The sequence below is a fragment of the Glycine soja genome, chromosome 15 (assembly GCF_004193775.1).
Source record: "Glycine soja cultivar W05 chromosome 15, ASM419377v2, whole genome shotgun sequence".
NCBI classification, from domain to species: Eukaryota; Viridiplantae; Streptophyta; class Magnoliopsida; order Fabales; family Fabaceae; genus Glycine; species Glycine soja.
This window is the reverse complement of record NC_041016.1, coordinates 51,644,937-51,664,098: the sequence shown is the minus strand read 5'-3', so window position 1 is coordinate 51,664,098 and position 19,162 is coordinate 51,644,937. Positions and strand designations below refer to the sequence as shown.

General features: G+C 34.3%; 1 protein-coding gene and 1 long non-coding RNA gene across 2 annotated transcripts; one reads left to right on the top strand and one right to left on the bottom strand.

The window, feature by feature from the left end:
* Window positions 1–4,939: 4,939 nt before the first annotated feature.
* Window positions 4,940–7,167, bottom strand: LOC114388396. The gene is made up of 3 exons (XR_003661486.1): window positions 5,697–7,167; window positions 5,261–5,422; window positions 4,940–5,180 (listed from the first exon to the last, which is right to left on the bottom strand). It is a non-coding gene; the product is annotated as an uncharacterized LOC114388396 (long non-coding RNA).
* A 1,093-nt stretch (window positions 7,168–8,260) lies between these two features.
* LOC114388395 (photosystem II 5 kDa protein, chloroplastic-like) lies at window positions 8,261–8,866 on the top strand. The gene has a single exon (XM_028348858.1). The coding sequence runs from the start codon at window positions 8,425–8,427 to the stop codon at window positions 8,740–8,742; it is 318 nt and encodes a 105-aa protein (XP_028204659.1). The 5' UTR covers window positions 8,261–8,424; the 3' UTR covers window positions 8,743–8,866.
* Window positions 8,867–19,162: the final 10,296 nt, after the last annotated feature.

Genomic DNA, 19,162 nt, shown 5'->3' with positions numbered 1-19,162 from the left:
GAAAGCCTTGTTAGGTTCTCAAGATGCATGAGAGATTGTAGAGAAAGGTTATACCCAACCTCAAAATGAGGCTATTTTGTCACCAAATGAGAAGGAGACTTTGTTGAAGTCGAAGAAGAAGGATCAACAAGCACTTACTTTCATTCATCAAGGTTTGGATGAAGCTATGTTCGAGTTGGTGTCAAATGCAACCACATCCAAAGAAGCATGGGAGATTTTGAAAACCTCCCTTGAAGGTGTTGATAAGGTAAAAAAGGTGCGCCTACAAACTCTACGTAGAGAGTTTGAATCATTGCATATGAAGGAATCTGAATCTATCTCAGATTTTGGCAACAAGGTGTTGGCTATTGTGAACCAAATGAAGCGTTATGGAGAAAATATGGAAGATGTTCGTGTGGTGGAAAAGATCCTTCGCTCCTTAATCACTAAATTTGATTATGTGGTTTGTGCTATTGAAGAGTCTAAGGATTTAGACTCAATGACCGTAGACCAATTGATGGGTTCTCTTCAAGCCTATGAAGAAAGGTTCAATAGAAGACATGATGAGCCATTGGAGCAAGTCCTCAAAGCCAAAGCTTCTTTGAAAGAAAATGGAGGAGAAAGTAGTCAAAAAGCACGTGGACGTGGAAGAGGACGTGGTCGTGGACGTGGTCATGGCCAAGGAAGAGGAGGAAGAGGAGATCATGATAATTTTGACAATAATGAATGGAGGAGCCATCAATCCACTAGAAGTCGTGGAAGAGGAAGAGGAAGAGGTAGAAACAATTATGAAAAAGCATATGAAAGGAGGTATGATAAATCTAATGTTGAATGTTTTAATTGTCATAAATATGGCCATTACTCTTGGGAGTGTAGAACAAATGTTGAAGAGAAGGTCAATCTTGTTGATGATAAAGAAGAAGTTGAAGAGTCAACACTACTACTATCACTTAATAATGGTGAGAAGGAAGACAAATGCTTATGGTATCTTGACAATGGAGCAAGCAATCACATGTGTGGATGCAAAGAGAAATTTGTGGAACTTGATGAGAAGGTGAAAGGAAATGTTTCTTTTGGAGATTCTTCCAAGGTGCAAATCCAAGGAAAAGGTACCATTTTAATTTCTTTAAAAGATGGTGCTCACAAATTAATCACGGATGTTTACTATGTTCCTAAACTAAAAAGCAATATTTTGAGTTTGGGACAACTTGTTGAAAAGGGGTATGAAATTCATATGAAAGATTGTTGTTTATGGCTTCGAGATAAAAATTCTAATTTGATTGCCAAGGTGTTTATGTCAAGAAATAGAATGTTCACTTTGAACATTAAAACCAATGAAACAAAATGTTTGAAGGCTAGCATAAAAGATGAATCATGGTGTTGGCATATGAGATTTGGGCACTTGAATTTTGGAGCACTAAAATCCTTAGGAGAGGAGAAGATGGTGAAAGGGATGCCTCAAATCAACCATCCTAATCAATTGTGTGAAGCATGTCTCCTTGGAAAGCATGCAAGAAGGAGTTTTCCAAAAGAAGCTAATTCAAGAGCAAAGGAGCCTCTCCAACTAGTTTACACCGATGTGTGTGGCCCAATCAATCCTCCTTCATGTGGTAACAATAAATATTTCTTGCTTTTTATTGATGATTATAGTAGAAAAACTTGGGTTTATTTTTTAAAGCAAAAATCTGAGGCATTTGTAGCTTTTAAAAATTTTAAAGCTCTTGTGGAGAAGGAGAGTGGTTATGTAATCAAAGCTCTAAGATCCGATAGAGGTGGCGAATTCACATCAAAAGAATTTAATGAATTTTGTGAAAAATATGGGATTTGTCGCCCTCTAACGGTTCCTAGATCTCCACAACAAAATGGGGTAGCGGAGAGAAAAAATAGAACTATTCTTAATATGACTAGATGTATGTTGAAGGCTAAAAATATGCCAAAGGAATTTTGGGCCGAAGCTGTTGCATGTGCCGTTTATTTGTCCAATCGCTCCCCAACAAAGAATGTCAAAGATCAAACACCACAAGAAGCATGGAGTGAAGTGAAGCCAAGAGTTGATCACTTGAGAGTATTTGGGAGCATTGCATATGCTCATGTACCCGACCAAGGAAGATTCAAGCTTGATGATCGGAGTGAGAAACATGTGTTCATTGGCTATGATGCAAGCTCAAAAGGCTACAAATTGTACAATCCAAACAATGGAAAAACAATTGTGAGCCAAGATGTCGAGTTCTATGAAGAAGGCACATGGAATTGGGAGGAGAAAGAAGACACTTATGATTTTTTCTCGTACTTTGAAGAAATAGATGAAGAAGCCTTGACTCCAAATGATTCAACTCCAGCACTTTCACCAACTCCTTCAACCAATGAAGCCTCATCATCTTCCGAAGGGAGTTCAAGTGAAAGGCCAAGAAGAATGAGAAATATTCAAGAATTATATGATGAAACTGAAGTTATAAATGATTTGTTTTGTCTTTTTGTTGACAGTGAACCCTTAAACTTTGATGAAGCAATGAAAGACAAAAGGTGGAGACAAGCCATGGAAGAAGAAATCAAAGCCATTGAGAAGAACAACACTTGGGAGTTATCAAGCCTTCCCAAAGGTCATGAAGCAATTGGAGTCAAATGGGTGTTCAAAATCAAGAAGAATGCAAAAGGAGAGGTTGAGAGACACAAAGCAAGACTTGTAGCTAAAGGTTATAAGCAACAATATGGAGTTGATTATGATGAAGTGTTTGCACCGGTTGCCCGCATGGAAACCATTCGTCTTCTTATTTCCTTGGCAGCTCAAATGAAGTGGAGAATTTTTCAGCTTGATGTAAAATCGGCATTTCTAAATGGCTATCTTGAAGAAGATGTCTATGTTGAACAACCAATGGGTTTTGTCATCGAAGGTCAAGAGGAAAAGTCTTGAAATTGAACAAGGCGTTGTATGGTCTAAAGCAAGCACCGAGGGCATGGAATACTCGCATTGACAAGTACTTCCAAGACAATGGGTTTGTTCGTTGTCAAAATGAGTATGCTCTTTATGTTAAAACTTTTAATAATGGTGATGTCTTATTTATTTGTCTTTATGTGGATGACCTTATCTTTATCGGCAATAACCCAAATTTGTTTGAAGACTTCAAGGAGTCCATGTCTCGTGAATTTGATATGACAGATATGGGACTCATGTCATATTACTTGGGAATGGAAGTGAAGCAAACGGAGAATGGTATCTTTGTCTCACAAGAAAGGTACACAAAAGAAGTGTTGAAGAAATTTAATATGCTTGATTGCAATCCCGTGAACACACCTATGGAAGGTGGCTTGAAGTTATCAAAGTTTGATGAAGGAGAGAAGGTAAACTCCACGATCTTCAAGAGTCTTGTGGGGAGTTTAAGGTATCTAACTAATACAAGGCCCGATATTCTATATGCGGTGGGAGTTGTGTGTCGCTTTATGGAGGCTCCTACCTCTCCTCATCTAAAAGCCGCAAAAAGAATTCTTCGTTACTTGAAAGGTACAATTGATTTTGGATTGTTTTATTCTCCCTCCAATAACTATAAGCTTGTGGGATTTTGTGATAGTGATTTTGCCGGAGATGTTGATGATAGAAAAAGTACTACCGGATTTGTATTTTTTATGGGTGATTGTGTTTTTACATGGAGTTCTAAGAAGCAAGGCATTGTGACACTTTCTACTTGTGAAGCCGAGTATGTAGCTGCAACTTCTTGCACATGTCATGCCATTTGGCTAAGAAGATTGTTGGAGGAACTTCAGTTGTTGCAAAAGGAAAGCACAAAGATCTATGTTGATAATAGATCTGCACAAGAGCTTGCCAAGAATCCGGTGTTCCATGAACGAAGTAAGCATATAGATACAAGGTATCATTTCATTAGAGAGTGCATTACCAAGAAAGAAGTAGAATTGACTCATGTGAAAACTCAAGATCAAGTTGCGGATATTTTCACCAAGCCTCTCAAATTTGAAGATTTTCGAAGATTGCGAGCAAGACTTGGTGTGCAGAAGAATTTTCCAATTAAGGGAGGATGTTAGATATTAATTAGAAAAATAATAATAACAAATTTTATGAGGCTTAAATTGTGGAAGATGAAAGTTGTAAGGTTGTGAGTTACAAAGTCTTGAATAAGCAATTATGTGAGCATTTAGTATTCTTGAATAAGCAAATTATGTGAGTGGTCACTCTATTTTAGTATAAATAGGGGATCATACTCTTGTATTTGGTGTGCCAAATGAAATAAAATCTTCTTCTTCTTCCAACAGAGGGAAGGTTAATAAACTTATCAGTCTTATGATACAAAATATGGTTATTTTATCACAGAAAGATGTTGTGATAATTGGAGGGCATAGTCAGTATGGCAATTCCCTAAAACTTCAAACTCATTCGTTGCTAGAGCAAAGATAAGGAATAAAAAAAAACAGAGAAAATCTAACGATTGTTTGACCTTTACTATTTCAGGATGAAAACAAAATAATGCAAATATGCTTTATGAAACTAGATAGGCCTCCTTTTTATCGGGTAATCTGCCTTTATACTAACTTTTCAATTTGTGCATTAGACAAAAATTTAATGGGTTTAGAATCATAATCTCATTCCCAATGTTTCCATTTATAGGATATGGTCTCATTAGACTAAAAGGCTAAGCAGATGGGTAGATTTATATACTTTCTTTTGCACAATAAAATTTCACTTCAAAACAGAAGTGTTGCTAAAATTCCAACTCTGTTTATGAGAAATACCCTGAGTTCTTCAGCCATCCTGTCATTTCATGTATTAGGAACACCTCGTTTGATGGCAATTTTGCAATAGCACTTGTTTCCCACAGCTTCACCATAGCACGAGCCAGACCTTGCAATTCTCTGTTTCTGCTTGCATTAGCAAACAAATAGTATCTATTAGAAAGAGACATTTGCAAACTGCAAGACATGAATTTAACTAGATAGTTTCTTGCATACCAAGGGCAAAGTGTGGAGCTGATGTTCTTGCAAGCCTACGGAAGTTAGTCATTTCCTTGTTGGTTAAACAAGGCCTTCTCGATAAGGAAGAAGTCTAAATGGGGTTTTATATCCTGGAACCACATCTGGCAACAAGTATGCGTCAACAGGCAATGGTTGACGGCCTGTCCAACCTTTGAAACGTGGATACCTTGGTCCTAGAAGCCTGCTTTATCTGCAGACATCTTGACCAGAGTCATAGAAGCCTGCTTTCATATCAGAAAGGCAAGGTTTACTAAGTATGATTATTGTTATCACATTCACAAAGAAAGCATAAAAAGGATACATTGGTCATGATTCCTGAATCAAGCATCCAAGCAGTTGGAATTTTGTACTCTTGATATGAATGCATTGCAGAATTTCGCAACTTGATTAGCCTCTATATGCTGCTCTCAGACCCATCACAACCAGAGGATAGGATAGAGTTAGTATCGTCCAAACTATGAACCTGGCATATTTAACATTAAAAGAATAAGGACCAACCCAAATGCATTAGTTTCAAACAAAGTTCTGATTACATCATCTTCTTCACTACCCTTCATGAAAGTCTTACACTTTCTTTCTCATCCACACACACAAGAGAAACATAAAAATCAACACCAAAAGCTCTTCCAAGAAAAAAAAACAAAAAAATGGCTTTTAGCATTTGAAGCAGAACCCATTTGAAATCTAACAAAAAAAAATGCGTTTTTTTAGAAAGAAGAAGAGAAGTAGTAGTTTACTTGGCATTGGGGACCCTGGCAGGGATCTCGACTTGGAACTCATAGGGAAGACCGAGGAAGCCATGGAGTTGCGATTCTCAGTGGCGAGAACCCGCGGGATAACGCAAAGATTCTTCCTGAATTTGAGGTTAAGGGAGAGGATCTTGGTGGTGGAGCCAAGGTGGTAGAGCTAGTAATCAAGGAGAAGACAGCTCAGCGAGCGTCTTCTCCGTCTCATGGACGGTGCGGCTGCAATAGAGGAGCTTGAACGGGGAATAGGGCTTCGAAAGAACGTAGCTTGTGATCAATGAGAGGAGTGCGATGGTTTTCCCTATGCCGATGGGCATTTCCAGGAGGCAGTGGCCCTTGGCGTCGAGGAAATGGTGGAGAGAGGACATTGGGAAGAGAAGAGAAGGCAGTGGGAAGAGGAGAGAGGGCATTGAAAAGAGGAGAACAAGAAGATGGCTAGTGAAAGGAGAGGAACGACAATAGGTTCAAATTTATAATTATCCAAATTCAAAGATGATTTTGCAAAAACCGTCTCCGTTTTACACTATTCAAAGACTGTTTCACGAAAATCATCTTTGAAATGTTGATAATGTTTACAAAATTGTCATCGCCCCCAAACAACGATGGTCTTTCGACAACCGACTTTAAATACATGTCGTCAAAAATATTTTTTTTGGTAGTGTAAGGCCTGTGAGTTTCTTGTGCAAAATGAGTATACCAAATGTTAGGTAGTCACCACTTGCTAATTCCCCTAAGTTCTTCGAATCTCTTTGCCCACTATATCCCAGTGTATTTTTGTCCATCATCTACTTTCTCAACATAATCTCACCTCCTTGCAAATGCAATAGAACCATCGATTCCTTACTTTCTATTCAGTCCTCTTGACTTTTGTCACCGCATCGTGTGCGTAGACCTAATGCCACGTACATCAACAATCTCGTACATCCAAACAAATTAGAGAAAGAGACTCAGACCTACATACTACTCTCATGGAACCAATCTTGGCCTCTCAAGCAATAGAAATCACTTGTCACATAAATATATCGAATAACATAACGACTATAATAACAGCCATCTAACAATCATAACAAACAACTTGTCGAGGGTCGAACACCTCGGGACCAAGACACAACGCGTATAGATAGAATAACAATATACATATATTGCAGAATGTAAATTCACACACCATAGATATAATTTGTTGTAGTTCACACTCTATAGGTCTTATCATATAACAATAACAACAATTATTTGTATGCATCTCAGTAACTCTATTAGTAGAAAACTGCCACAATAGTCATCAGGTTTTACAATCTATCTTAGCAATATTCTTGCTTATTGTCCTATAGTTTCAGAATAAATAATCATAAGGTCACTTCATCTAGAGGTACAAATTATAAAGCTTTCATGTTACTAGTTATTCTTCCAATTTCAACAATTGTATGTCTAACAGTTTCAGTTTTAGTTTTAGTTTTTTTTAATCAGCAAGTGCTAATTGTTTATATATATATATATATATATATATATAAATTCCTGTTTTTACTATATGGAGGCGAGGCACCATGGCAGATCTATCCATAAGAAACCCTTCTTTATCCCTTTAACTGTCTGTCATGAAGTACTCTACTATTCTCTAGTGAAATTTTCAACCAAATGTTTGGACAAAATTCTGTTGGGGACCCCATGTTTATATCAGTTACAATTTTAGATTAGAGATGAACTTAGATAGGAATAAATTGAACCAAAAACAAAATATAGAAATAAAAAGATGTAGAGATCATCCCTGTAAATACTGAGCTAGTGGAGTGAGGTTCATGGCCAAAACAAGGCAAAATAATAAATGTATTCTTTTGTCAGTGTCTGGTAATTAGGGATGTATACGCACTGATATAGCTAGTTCCTTCTTTACCTTTTATATAAGGTACTTCTATCATCTGGACTAGTTTGGTCAACTCTGTACTATGCAGATATCATTTAGTGGTCTACTTATCTTGTGGCATAATTTTAATTCATCTCTTTCCTTTGTTTACTGAAACTGTCTTTTTATACTTCTGCCGCTGCATTGCTTCAAATACTAACTGAATTTTTCAACCATGCAAACAATTAAATCATTTTTTGAAGAAACCCTGTAGTAATTCCTGATGTCTAGGATTCACCTGTTGCGAAACCACAATCTGGTCGTGGAGATCTTTTTGCTAACATACACAGTTTGCTGCCTCCACCATATAGAACAAGAGAAGAGAATGTCATACAAATCGATCAGTAGTCTATTATAGTCAATTGACTCTGAGATGATATGTAACCCATTCGAAGTAGAAATTTTAAGTAAAATTCAGGAAACTGCAATTTTTTGTGGCTCTTACCTTTTTACTATTGATTTTGGTGAAATATCTAATGTGTTAGCATCTCTTTAGAAGAATGTTGGGTGGCTTGTATTAGTCTATATCAGATAAGATCAACGTGGCATTATTTAAAGGAAACAGAAATGTCAAAGCCAGTACAATCCTCATTTTTCTGATCCTTCTTATTAGCATTTCATGAAGCATCTACAAACGCCCTAGGACCACTAGGCTCCATTATATTATCAATTATTCAACGTGGCAATAACTTATTGGTCATTTCATGAAAGAGATAAGATATTGCATGGTCATACCACCATGTCCTTTTTTTTGTGATTTACGTTCCATATATTCATCCTTTGGTCCATTCTTTGGTTCAGTATTCAGATTACATTGCAAAAATGGCATCATTCACCATGACAGCTTCCATCCTTGGCGGCCCAGCCGTCACCAACCGGTTGGCAGTAGCAACGCAGAGGAGATCACTCGTAGTGAATGCTGCCAAAGCTGTTGAAGCGGAAAAGGTCAGTTATGACAATGACATGGATGGTAGCAATGGAAGGAGGAACTTGATGTTCGCCGCGGCGGCGGCGGCTGCTGTTTGCTCTGTTGCTGGGATGGCAGTGGCAGATGAGCCAAAACCAGGAACCCCAGCAGCCAAGAAAAAGTATGCTCCGATTTGTGTCACCATGCCAACTGCTAGGATTTGTCGCAATTGAGGGACTCGGTTTTTATTTTACTTCTGATGATCGGAAATGTGCATTAGGGTTGTAGTAATGTTTTGATTTCACATGATCCTCACTGTACTAGATGTTCATAAAACTATCGACTTTGCTTTGTCTATTTGGTGTCGCCAGTTTATGTTCATAAAACTAGATGTTCATAAAATCATTACGTGGGGCGGAGACAACTAATTGTGTGCATTTATGCTGTGATAGGCGATGGGTGGTGGGTGTTTGTAATTAATTACATTACTGCAAGTCGTTTTCTTTATGGGGGCCGATAGGTTGGTTATGATTTATTAAGTTATCATACAAAACTTAATACAGTGTAACCATCGCTGGGGGTTATTATTTGTAATTGATGCCTATTGCTGTTAATTGGCTGGGTATTTCTTGTACCTAGACTTATTAATGAAGTATTTTTGGCATTGCAAAAAAAAAAAGTAACATTATTTTCCCTTTTGATTTTCTTTGTTCGAGGGGAAAGAAAAACAATTTGTAGTTAATGAAGATGAAAGGAGATTGAAAGTTTTTGCATGTACAAAGCATTTGTAAAACCAAAATGATCTGGTTGAGCAGTTAACTAGCTGGTCTGAGATGACATGGGAATATCATTCCCGGGGTATTGGTAACATTTTAATATTTCTGGAAATAATTTTTAAAATTTAAAACAATTTAAAAATAAAAAAGGAAACTATATGTGTATTAGACAATAAATTTTCGCATGAATATCACTTTCCTACCCCTCTTAATGGGAATGTGAAAGAAAACATGATAAAAAAGGAAATTACAATATTTTGCAGGCTAGGGAATCAATAATACTCAGAAATACTTATTAAAAACTTATAATAAACATGAGAATGCATATATTCTTGCGAATCCTTGAAGATTCTGTGATACAAAGATCGTCTAAATCATCCCAATATGCAGACAAGTTATATAATTAAAGATTGGTTCAATGTAATTGTCACAGGATAAAATGCATTTTTGGATTCAATAACCAAAATTTGTTCTTTGTGTGAATTTTAATATATATATATATATATATATAACTTTTTTTATTAAATTGAATAACCGACAATTATTGAATTTTACAAAGTCAACATTTCATATGCAAAGTGTTCACATGATGAGTTTAGCTTAATTCTTATATGACTCAAAATTATGATAAGGTTCTTTGCTGGAGTCAAACATAATACGATTAAGACATAATAATATATGAAAGGAGATTGTGTCAACTTCATTTTTTGACATAATATATAAATTTTAACATGACAAATGTATGAATCATGGAATTAAAGCATAAAAACTAAAACTATGGTACAATTTATAATATATTTTTAGAAACAAATAATATAAAATATATAGACAGCTTATCATCTAATGCAAAATGTTATAAATTAAGTAAAAAGAAGTCTTATTATTAATGCATAATTGTTTAAAAAAATAGCATAAATTTTTTAAGAATATTGGATATAGGTTAGCAGGACTTGGAGTGTAACCCAAATTCATCCTTCTACCATATTGGATCTAATTTTTGAAACTTAAATTTAAATCTATCAAAACTAGGGATATTCTTCCTGCATCAGTGTTCTTTTTCCTACACCCAGTAAATAATGTGAAATACCAAGTTTTCCTTTCACTTAAAATCTGAAATACACTATCTCTCCACTACTATGCACCCATTTCATCTACACATCTCTTCTCCTCCTCCACAAGTCCCTCCTCCTCCTCGTGTTTGTTTTCAATTTGTGTTTCCTCCACGAGTCTCTTCTCCTCCGTCGTTGTGAGTACTATTGTGTCATCAATGGTGAGTCGTTTTTATTTTTGATTGTGTTTAATCCATACAAATTGACAATTCGTATGGAACATGCAAAATGGTAATTTATATGACCATCCGGATTGACAATCCATATAAGTTATACTTTTATATATTTAAAAATCAATGCATAAATTAATTTCGTTATTAAATTATTTTATAAATAAATATTTTAATAATTTTATATATTTAAAATAGTTATTTATAAAATAACAAAATCTGGAAATTTTTATGATGTAATTTTTTGAAAATTTAGCTAAATAACAAAAATAGGTAATATTGTATAAGAAAAATGTTATTTATTAATATATTTGTATAAATATTATTACATTAATAATATTAAATATATATATATATATATATATATATATATAAATATTGATTTCAAGTATAAAAATTTAAAAATTAATTTCTACATTGATTTTTAAATATACAAAAGTATTAAAATAACTATTTATAAAATAATTAAATAGTTAATTATAATATATTCAAAATAAATTTGTACATTGATTTTGATGATATATTTTACTTTGCTCAATTAATCATTTAGAGTTAATTTAAACTTTTTTTTATTACATTTCTTAAAATATACTACATTTAATAAATACTAGTATGGTTTTAGAACATTTACTATTATGGTTTTATTTACAATTTAAGACTATTTTGTTGAAGTTGTGGGTTGATTTGAACTATTAGACTACTAGTGTGGCATGTCTAATCTTTTGATCACACACACAAGGAGATATTGTAGATTTTAGGTCATATAATGCTGAAGTGAATGTGTATCTTGGTGAATAAACTGTTTAGGTTAGAAGAAAAATATAATCAGAATATGTTTAAAAATATCATAAATTTTTTAGTTACTTTTTGAGTAATAGAATGGAAAGATTTTTTTTTTTATCAAATATGAAACTCAACTATTATTTGAATGATGACATTAATTGATATTGATGTGCAAATTTTTAGATTATGGTTAGAACCAAAGGATTCTGTCGGGCTTTAGGCAGAGTTTTAGGTAAAGCCTTAGGTAGATAGGTTAGTGATGATGAGGAAGTCACTCAACGTCAAAGGCCGACAACATTGACACGTAGACAACGAGCAATTGTAGTTGTTGCCGAGGACATAGAGCATATGGATCATGCTGCTGACGAGGCTCATGAGGAGCATCATGATCCAGTTACGGATGATGTAGGTGTTGATTCATAGGATTTTCCATGTGGGCCCCAAGATACAGTAGTGTTGACATTATATGGTGATTATGTGACATCCAAAGTGTGGGTAAGAGAGAGGTGGTTATTTGTTTAATTATAACATATTTAAATAAGTATTTGTTATTTTAATTTACCTAATTAATTTTAATTATTTGCAGGAATGTACTGAGTTGAAGTTGGCCTATCATGGGAGGAAGATGAAGAAATTTGAAAGGCCTGCACTTGAGATTGAAGGTATAGTGGCTGTTACAGACTTAGTTCTCTTATTACATGTTCACTAGAGACAGGAGACATGGGACTTTTGTTTGCTTTTGTCTGATTACTTGTCTGCTCTATACTTTTCACTCCTTTCACAACTGTTAGACAAATTGTCTCAGTTATCTTACGAAAGAGGTGTTGAATTAAGATACAAAAACTATTCCCCAATTAAAATTTCACTCTCTCTTTTTGGATTAACAATGCACCCTTAAAGCAAAAGATAAATAGCAATAAATAAAAGAAGTTTAAGGGAAGAGAGAAATGCAAACTTGATTTATATTGGTTCGGTCACTTCCCGTGCCTACGTCCAGTCCTCAAGCAACCGACTTCAGATTTTTCACTCTCTTTGTAAAACTCCTTTTACAAAGTCTGAACCACACAGGGACAATCCTTCCTTTGTGTTTAGGAATCCTTACAACTTAAGAGATCCTCAGTCCCTTAACCAATCTCTTTTAATAAGATGAGGAATAAGAATTCTCTCTTTAAGAGAAAAATATTACAATGAAGATCACTCAATGATTCTTTATTGAATTTGCAAGTGTTTTGACCAAGAAATCTTTTTGAGAGGATAAGACATTTCAGTTTAGGAAAACTCTCTCTAAAAATTCGTGTCCCAAGTCACCTATATATAGGCCTTTGATGGCCATTCAAAATCATTTGAAAAGATGTGATTGTTGGGAGTTATTTTCAAAAATCTTCACTGATAATCGATTACCATAATGGTGTAATCAATTGCATAGTTACTTTTGAAGAATTATGACTCTTCTCATTTAAAATTTTGAATATTTAAACACTGGTAATCAATTACCAACTTACTGTAATCGATTACACAACTTGAAATTTAAATTCAAATTTCTTATGGTTGTTTTAAAATGTTCAAAACCTTTAGTAATTGATTACAAGTCTTGTAAAATCGATTACATGCTTTCGAAAATATTTAAAATCTTTTCAAAAAGCATATTGGCCACTGGTAATCGATTACATCCTCTGGTAATCGATTACCAGAGAGTAAATCTAAATTTAAAATGATTTAGATAAAATTCTTTGGCCAAACCTTTTGCTTTTTCAATTTGGAAATTTCTTCCTAAGACTCTAGAGATCAACTTGACTATTTATCTTGAATTTATTGAAGTCTTGTCTTGAATTAAACTTGAGAAGCACCTTTCTTTGGCATCATCAAAACATCATGATATCTTACTTCTACAACAACCAATTAAAACAAATGAGGTTTTTCCTTTCTTTGCAATTGATGTGTCAGACCTCATTATCATAGCCACAAAATCAATATCATACGCAAACAATACAAGCCCATTACAATACATCCTCACGGGTGATAAACATTTACAAAAAGGACAATACATGATTAGTCTTCTTAAGACATTCATTTACTTACTTTAACCAAATACAAAATCATATCAATACCTGAGAAGTATTGAAGGCATCAGAACAATCAATATTTTCACCTACAACATGTTTTTCTCCAATGTCTTCATTCATATTAATTTTTTCAAACATAATGCTCTCATATATCCATTCATCTTCATTCATCTTAACAAAACATAACAAAAAATTTCATACATGTATATACATATAATCATATGCGCAATACAAAAACTCAAATATAGATAATTTTCATTTTCAAGTGACAACAGTGAAGCTATTCTACATACATATAATCATATGCACAATGCAAAAACTCAAATATAGATAGTTTTCACGAATAAATGAAAACTAAAATAAAAAATAAATCCTATGCACAATACAAAAACCTATATTTCTTTTGTATTATATTAATTACATAAAAATAAATTTGAATTATAATTGAATATGTTTGTTGTTTTGAGAACCCCTTGAATCACTACTACAATACTTGATTCAAAGGTATAGATATATCAATAAATATACTTTTTCACATATAGCATGACACAATTTTATTATTTTTTATATATATATAGTAATATATTACATTGAAATTGATAAGCATATATATATATATATATATATATATATGTATATATATATATAATGATTTATATCTAAATTTCCATATTTTCTACATTTGAATAAACTATTTATATAAATATTTGATGTTACTAATGTAATACCATTTAAACAAATATATTAATAAATAAAACTTTTCTTATACAATATGACCTATTTTTTAAAAAAATACATTATAATTTATTTAAAATTTTTATAAGTTATACGAATTGACAATCCGTGTGAACCATATGGAATGTCAATCCGTAAAGTCCATACAGATTGTCAGTCCTTATAACTTATACGGATTGTCTAATCCGTATGGTCCATACGGATCGGTAGTTCACAGATGTTAAAAACTAACCTCTGTCGTTGCCACCACAACACCCACCATAATGACGACCACAAACTCAATGCAGCAGGTAACCAACCACCATGACCCAATGGAAGGAGGAGCTCAACGAACAACAAAGTGAATGGTGTAAGAAGAAAATGAAATTGAAAGGAAGGAAGCAGATAAGAAGTTAATGGAATGGGATGCATCTTAAATGGGCATTGCTATTTGTAACACCCTAAAGATTTACAATTCAGACTATATATAAATATTGTTAGTGCCCTTTGTGAAAACTTAATTGATATTGAAATTAATTGCAATGAAAATTTAAGAAAAATGACTAAGAAAAATTTGAATTATATGTATGTTATTTCATGTGACAAGTTTTAGTCGAATTTGACTTTAATTAAAATTAAAAGATTTTACACTTTGTAAATTTATATTGTTTAGAAACAATTTTATTTTGCTTTTACCTAAGATAATTAATCTTGAGTTAAATCTCATTTAATTATTTGTGTGATTTATTTTGTGTGACCAACATTTATTAAAAATCGGTATTTAATTAAGGACAAATTGTACCTTGTAGAATTTATATAGTGTGAACTTACACATGCAAATTTTCACTATATAAGGTTATACTATGTAAGGTAACACTGAGCAAGATTAATTAAAATTACACAATAACCTAGGTGGTTAGCACAATAATCTATTTAATTAGCTAGAGATTAACTAATTGTGGTTTAAACAAGTTTACCATTTATACATAATCCTACTTAAACCAACTGTAGCAAGTTTTTCAAAAGCAAAAATACCCAAAGAAGGCATGATTTCCATGGCCAAGGCACCCCATGAACCACTAGACATCAAACCCCCGATTGTCTCTTAGACCAAAAACACCTAGCATTGTTAGTACCATGTGCATAAAATAGAAAACAAGAGACTGGGAAGCCATTTTTGGTCTGGCCATGAAGTTCATCGGAGAGGGAAGAGAACATTTGGTTAGGGTTGGCTTGGAGGCTTGTTCTTATCCTAGATCTTGATTTTAGGTTCCCATGCCTTCCTTTTCTTTCATATTGTGAGTGGATCTTAAGGTATGGAGGGGTCATCCTGTTCATGCTCTTGCCTTATGTTTTTTCATGGACTCTTCTCCATTGATATGTGCCATTGATAACCTTAGGTGCTGCCATTCTCCATAATCACTTCTTTGTGTCTATCTTTCTTAAATTTTCATACAGTGATTGCCTTTCTTCTTATATCACTATTTTTTGTTGTTGAATGATATGGATAAAATGGTTTATGTGAATGGGATTCGACTAAATTTGATTTGGAAGCCATTAGAGATGAAATATGTATTTTCAAAGCTTTGCAGTTTTGTGGCCCTTACGCGAGATAGGGGTAGCGCTTAAATGTGAAATTCAACATAATAGGTTATGAATGACTTCTAAATCAATTTCAATTGGATTTTACTTTATTATATATGGGTTATGTAATGATATAAATAGATTCTAATGACATGTTAGGAAAATCCACATTCACAAAGGATTGATAATGTTGTAAGATGGTTGAATGATATCTTTAATTATAAGTAATTATATTGAAATAAGATATCCCTGGTTTTTCTCAGAAAATAGGGATTTGTACATATTGAATTGATTATGAACCTTAATTGGGAATAAGCATTTTTGAGTATTATTGGATTTGATGGTACACATGATTTAGAGACTATGTCTAGTCCTTAGTAAAATACCAAGTATTTCACCAAACCACAAATTTATAGGAAACTTAGTTTCATCATATTGTTACAATTATTCTTCTCTCAAAGTTTGTTCTAACCTCAAACAAGTATTGATGCAATCCTCCCTAGGAAGGGACCAGTCACTAGAGCCATGAGCAAGAGGCTCCAAGAGGATTGGGCTAGAGCTGCTAAAGAAGGCCCTAGGGTTCTCATGAACCTCAAGGTAGATTTTTGAGCCCATGGGCCAAGTTTGGGTCCAATTCTCTTTGTACATATTAGACTAGGATGTAATTATATTTGATCCTTGTATTTAGGGCTCCATATTGTAGGTAGGGTACCCTAGAAATATAGGATTTTTCAGCCCTTGTATTGTAGGGCACCTAGACTAGTTTTTGTATTAGGGGTAGTTTTGTAATTTCACATGCACTAAGTGAATATTTGATGTGTGTGGTTGGAAATAAATTTAATTGAATTGGTAGAAGCCCAATCCAATTAAATTTTAGAGGGGGAGGTGAGCATTTGCTTACTACACCCCATTGCCACATCATATAGTCACACTTTGTGCATGTCTTCATGCTTTACATGCCTCATGACACCTAAGCACACTTAGTGGAGAATCTTGGAATTGATCTTGGATTAGTGGGCTGAACCATAACTAAAATTCACTAATCATAATTAGTGAAATTTTGGCTCCACAAATTCAATTTCAAATTCAAGTGAAATTTGAATTGAAATTCAAATTTCCCTCCAATTTTGTGTGACACTTAGGCTATAAATAGAGGTCATGTGTGTGCATTTTTTTGAACTTTGATAATTTGAATATTAACTTCATATTTCAGAGCTCTTTTAGAGCACAAAATTCCGTGCTCTTCTCTCCCTCTCCCTTTATTCATCTCCTTCTTCCTCCAAGCTCTTATCCATGGCCTCCTATGGTGGTGAGCTTCTTCTAGACTCATCTTCTCCTTGAAGTGGCGTCTCCTCTCTCTCTTCCTTCTCCATTCCGCTGCCATTTATCTTCCAAGAAGCAAAGGAATCCATTGATGAAGAAGATCCTAGGCCTACAAGCTCTAATGGAGCTTACATCATGTGGTATCAGAGCATCTTCATCTAGGTGATGTTCTTTTGCTTCCTCTATCTTTTTGTTCGGTGAATTCTCTTTAATTCTTTGTTCTTAATCTTATTCTCCTTGTATATCCTCCATTGTCTTGTGATTTGGTGTTGTTTAGAGTATATTCAAAAAAATAAACCGATTAAATCTTAGATCTACACTTGTTCTTGCATTTCTATGGTTCAAATTTTGTGGATCTACTCTTGAATCATGTTTTTTGTGTTGATTTTAGGTTCTGTCATTTTTCATTCATAATATTCTTGTGCTGAACCTTTAGATCTAAATTTTCTTCCAAAATATTGATTAGAAAAAAAAACACAAAAATCTAAGTGTAAATCACTTAATCCATGTTGTCTTAGAGTCATGTTTAGTCATAGTAATTGTCACATTATGTTGGTGTTTGAGGATGCAACACAAATTTAGTGCCAAGATGGGTGAGGGTAATCTCATTAGTTAGGCCATTATAAATGATCTTCCTATCAAATTGCCACGGCCTTCCTAAAAGAATATGTCCTGCCTCCATGGGAACTATATCACAATTAACTTCTTCCTTATATGTCCCAATGGAGAAAGATACCTTCACTTGTTGGTTAACTATCATTTCCCCTTGCTTATTGAGCCATTGAAGTTTATAAGGTTTTGGGTGGGGAATGATAGTGAGGTTTAACTTGGAAACTAATCTTGTGCTACAACAATTGCAACAAGATCCACTATCCACAATGAGAGAACAAGTTTTATCTAAAATTTTGCATCTTGTATGAAAGATGTTCTCTCTTTGCGATTGAGATAGATCACAAGATTGACCTCCAAGGAGCCTTCTAACCATTAAGAGGTCACCTGCTTCATGGGGGTAGACTTCCTCACTAGACTCTTCACCCCTTACTTCATCTTCACTTCGACTAGAGGAAGGGCAAGAAGTAGTCTCCTCTTGACTACTATAAATGTCTTCGCATCCTCAAACACCTTCACAGGTGGCCAAAGATCAACTAACTATGAAAGATAAGAGGGATGAGGAAGAAAAATTAGAAAAACAAAAGAAAAAGAAGGATAGTAAGGCCTTGTCTTCAAAGGCCAAGGGGAAGGAAAAAGAGGAAAAGGATTCTTCCAAGAAGATTGTTAAGAAGGAAAATCATTTGCAACAAAAGGTGATATTAAAAGAGCACTCCTTCTTAAACAATCTTTCTACCTTCTCCTATCAAGAGAAACATCCCTTAGCACTGCCACAATTCCTACATTTGAGACCTTACCCCCAAAGGTCCAAGAACTCTTACATGAATTTGGTGATATATTTCCCAAAGAGATACCCCCTGGGCTACTTCCTTTAAGGGGAATAGAACACCAAATAGATTTAGTCCCAGAAGCAAGCCTTCCTAATAGGTCAGCCTATAGGACTAACCCTCAAGAGACTAAGGAGATAGAGTCTCAGGTTAAATAATTGTTGGAGAATGGCTGGGTCTAAGAGAGCCTAAACCCATGTGTTGTGCCAGTGTTGTTGGATCCCAAAAAGGATGGTACATGGAGAATGTGTACAAATTGCAGGGCCATCAACAACATCATCGTAAAGTATAGGCACCCCATTCCTAGACTTGATGATTTGCTTGATGAGTTGCATGGTGCTAATATTTTTCAAAAATTGATCTTAAAAGTGGTTATCACCAAATTAGGATGAAAAAGGGTGATGAGTGGAAAACCGCTTTCAAGACCAAGTTTGGTTTGTATGAATGGCTAGTGATTCCTTTTGGGCTCACTAATGCACCAAGCACCTTTATGAGGCTTATGCATCATGTCTTAAGGGATTTCATAGGTAGATTTTTAGTTGTTTATTTTGATGATATTTTAGTGTACAGTAGGAGCCTATATGATCACTTAGGACATCTCAGACAAGTTCTTTCAGTCCTTAGGAAAAACACCATCTATGCAAATATAGAGAAGTGTACCTTTTGTGTAGATAATATAGTCTTCTTAGGTTTTG